Genomic DNA, 3226 nt, shown 5'->3' with positions numbered 1-3226 from the left:
ATTTGTGATTACTCTTGACAAAGTCATTTGTGATTACTAATGTTCAGAAAAGTCCTTAAACTTTGATATATTTGTCAAGAACAATGGTTTCTTGCAAGTGTGCTAGTTTTTTGGACTAAATTGCATAAAAAATAAACCAATAAATAAATAAATGAAAGATGGTTTTTGTGTTAACAGAATCAAACTTCAGATAATAAATCAAAGACGGTTTTTGTGTTAATAGAATCAAACTTCAGATGCAATAACTTTATTGCAGATTTCCCTAAAGAATATGGTTGTTTTATATCGAATATGGACCAAAAACATTGCAGAAATTCTAAAATCAATACAAAAATTGCAAGAGCACCAATAGAGACCAATTATGAAACGTAGGTACTATTGATGAAGGAAGCCGTTCCTCCAAAACGACTTTTTTTTTTTTAATAACTGATTTCAAAAGTAGTAGCACAACGATGAATCAATAACAATGGTAGAAACGACAAAGTCATCCAAATTGCTTTGAGTAGTACAAGTAGATTTTTGAAGTTTTCATAATCGTTAAAGAACTGTTCCTTCGATTGCTCAACATCATTTATCTTTTGTTCAATTTTCAAAACTCACCTCAAGTTATTAATCATACGAGATTGAAAGTTTGAAAAAATTTGCACACGTGAAATGTTTAATAAGTGAATATCTTCTTGATTTTTGAACTGTTCCTAAATGATGCTATTTAAACTCTAAATCATAAGCTTTTGATCCTTAATGCAGGGATACTTAATCGCATCCCTTAAAGGATTTAATACTGAATACTAATACCAATACTAATACAAGGTACAAAACAAAAATGACATGGTCCCAAATAGCACACAAAACTAAATTCCAGGACTAATGACAAAAAACATTGTTGAAAATGTAGTCAAGACGTGTACCTGAAATGTGTGGAAAAAATGTCAAACCCTTTTCATTGAAAAAAAAAAAAAAAAAAAAACTAGTTTTTATCAACGGGACATATACATATGAAATACCAAAAAAGTAGAATCCATGTCACTTAGAACTTGGAAGCCATCTGATTCTGATGAGAACCTAATCCAAATATTCAAAAGAAGTGATTGCATAACAACTAATGAGAGAGATGAAGGGGAACAGAAAATATACTTATATATATAGCCATTAGCCAGCCATAAAGATCACACACACACACAAGGGCGCCACCAGTTGAACTCACACTTCTGCAAAATGATAATTTTTTTAATGGTCATGACTTTATGATATGTGCTAATTGCCATTTGCCAAATCCAACATAAAACAAAATCAAGTCCAACAAGAATGTAACGTTTAAACACCAATACAAACCCTATTTGGAAATATTCAACCTGAACATGTTTTCTGCAGCTTATAAGCATTGAATTCCCAGTAAAAAACATCTTCCACAGATTTGCCTGTCACAGAAGATAATTGTATCGTTTATTAGCCATAAGTTCTACTCCCAAACATAAATAGATTACTGGGTATGACTCTCAGTTCAGTAAGTTGCTATATGAGTAAGGTTACACTTGTTAAGGTTGAATAGTTACTAAATTCAGATGTTCAAGTTTAAATTATATAATAACATTCTCTTTAAGCTCATATATCGCCATAACTTAGCTTACTAAGTGGCTGCTACATTAAAGAGTGCATAAGATCAGCTATTGTCCTATGCAAGATGAGTACCATGATACACTCATTACAGTTCATCCTACTCAAGATTAATACCATTAATCATCAAAAATAACAGTAAATCCTGCAAGATTTTGGACAACGCAGAAGCAGCCTAGTGTAACCAACAACATGTCTAATTTTACTTAAACTGAATCCGGATTCAAATTGATAGTTAAGAAATAAACTAAAGCCTTCTGTAGAACAACAATTGTACTATCATCCAAGGAGAGACATTCTAGCGAGTCCAAGAAAGGTGGATGCCCAATAAGAAGACACGTACCAATCATTGCTGCTGAGAGTTTGGCGGAGGAGGCATACCAGGACGAGGAGGCCCAAATACAGGAATCTGCCCACCAGGAGGAGGCATACCAGGCCGAGCAGGTGGAGGTGGACCAGGCATACCGGGACGTGGAGCGCCCCCAGGTGGTGGTGGACCCCTCATCATCTGGGGAGGGGGAGCCATAGGCCTCTGCCCATATTGACCGGGGGGAGGCACCTGATATTGACCAGGAGGCCGTTGAGCAAACTGAGGCGGCATCTGTGGAGGTGGTCCGCGTGGCATCTGAGGCGGAGGACCCTGTCCGGGGTACGGCATCTGTCCAGGTCGAATCACAGGAGCCTGCGGGTAGTTCATCGGCGGAGCAGACATATTCGGAACAGGAGGTCGAGAAATCTGCGGCTGCATCATGCCTGGAGCCGGTCCACCAATTCCCCTAACCGGTCCAGCTAAACCCGGTTGAGCTTGAATCAAAGGCGCAGTTGGGATTCCACGGCCAGCAGCACGACCAAGACCGGGACCGGCCAACGCAGCCGCTCCAACAGCCTTGGCACGGTTCTCATCAGGTGGCGGAGGGCCTTCAACAGTCATGGAAATCACCTCTTCGCCCCTTAAAAGAACGAGACCAAGAGTCCGCCTGTCCTCGCGTTCTTCATTCTTTTTAGCACCTTTTGCAGGGGGGAGCTTACGGAACTCCTCACAATCTCCAATGACGAGATTCATGTGGCGGTCGAAGGCCATGAACTTACCAACTAGCTGACGGCCGTCTTGGATTGTGACCCGCATACGGTAATTTATGAATTGCAGCATCTTCGAACCCTTCGACATCGACATTGTCGTCGATCTGAAGGTTAAGGTATGGCAGATTTCGGGAAGCGATGAGCGCCAAGAGGGCAAGAGGGTTAGGGTTTTAGAAAGGGGGGAGCAAGTTCAAAAAGGAAATTGGGATATACATACGTTCTTGGTAGAAAAGAGCCCCCACGCTTTTATTCTGACTTATATGGACCTTCTACTTTAACGGTTTTACATTCTAACCCTCTTAGTTTTTATATTCACAACCGGTTGATGTGATTGGTTTTAGTCAAGGTTTTAAATAAGGTTAGGCATAACTTTGCGGCAATGTCATATATCAAGTTTTAACGAACTGTGACGAGCAACGTCATTTGTATGGTGTGACTTAAAGTGACAACTTTGTGTGTGTGTGTGTGTATATATTCTACTATTATTAATTTTCATATACATATATAACTTATGTCAACATTTTGTTTAAGT

The 3226-nt window shown here is 39.3% G+C and overlaps 1 protein-coding gene across 10 annotated transcripts; it reads right to left on the bottom strand.

Annotated features, from left to right (window-relative positions):
• Positions 1 to 655: 655 nt before the first annotated feature.
• Positions 656 to 2901, bottom strand: LOC145088322 (uncharacterized). 10 transcript variants are annotated; one of them, XM_079026588.1, is made up of 5 exons: positions 1996 to 2901; positions 1353 to 1418; positions 1135 to 1208; positions 994 to 1062; positions 656 to 908 (listed from the first exon to the last, which is right to left on the bottom strand). In XM_079026588.1, the coding sequence occupies exons 1-3, from the start codon at positions 2786 to 2788 to the stop codon at positions 1201 to 1203; spliced, it is 867 nt and encodes a 288-aa protein (XP_078882714.1). In that variant the 5' UTR covers positions 2789 to 2901; the 3' UTR covers positions 656 to 908; positions 994 to 1062; positions 1135 to 1200. The 10 variants fall into 10 exon arrangements, with proteins under 10 accessions (XP_078882714.1, XP_078882713.1, XP_078882717.1 ...); XM_079026587.1 differs by having other exon boundaries at positions 1005 to 1062; XM_079026591.1 differs by lacking the exon at positions 994 to 1062 and having other exon boundaries at positions 1333 to 1418.
• Positions 2902 to 3226: the final 325 nt, after the last annotated feature.

The sequence above is a fragment of the Lactuca serriola genome, chromosome 2 (genome assembly GCF_051521515.1).
Source record: "Lactuca serriola cultivar US96UC23 chromosome 2, Lser_US96UC23_V15, whole genome shotgun sequence".
In the NCBI taxonomy this organism is placed as follows: Eukaryota; Viridiplantae; Streptophyta; class Magnoliopsida; order Asterales; family Asteraceae; genus Lactuca; species Lactuca serriola.
The sequence above is the reverse complement of the archived record's forward strand: the minus strand, read 5'-3'. Positions and strand labels throughout refer to the sequence as shown.

Coding starts and splice junctions, on each gene's coding strand:
- LOC145088322 (XM_079026586.1), bottom strand. CDS start 2,788: ATGTCGATGTCGAAGGGTTCGAAGATGCTGCAATTCATAAATTACCGT. Junction 1,419..1,995: donor ATTTGGGCCTCCTCGTCCTG/GTATGCCTCCTC, acceptor CTTCTGTGACAG/GCAAATCTGTGGAAGATGTT.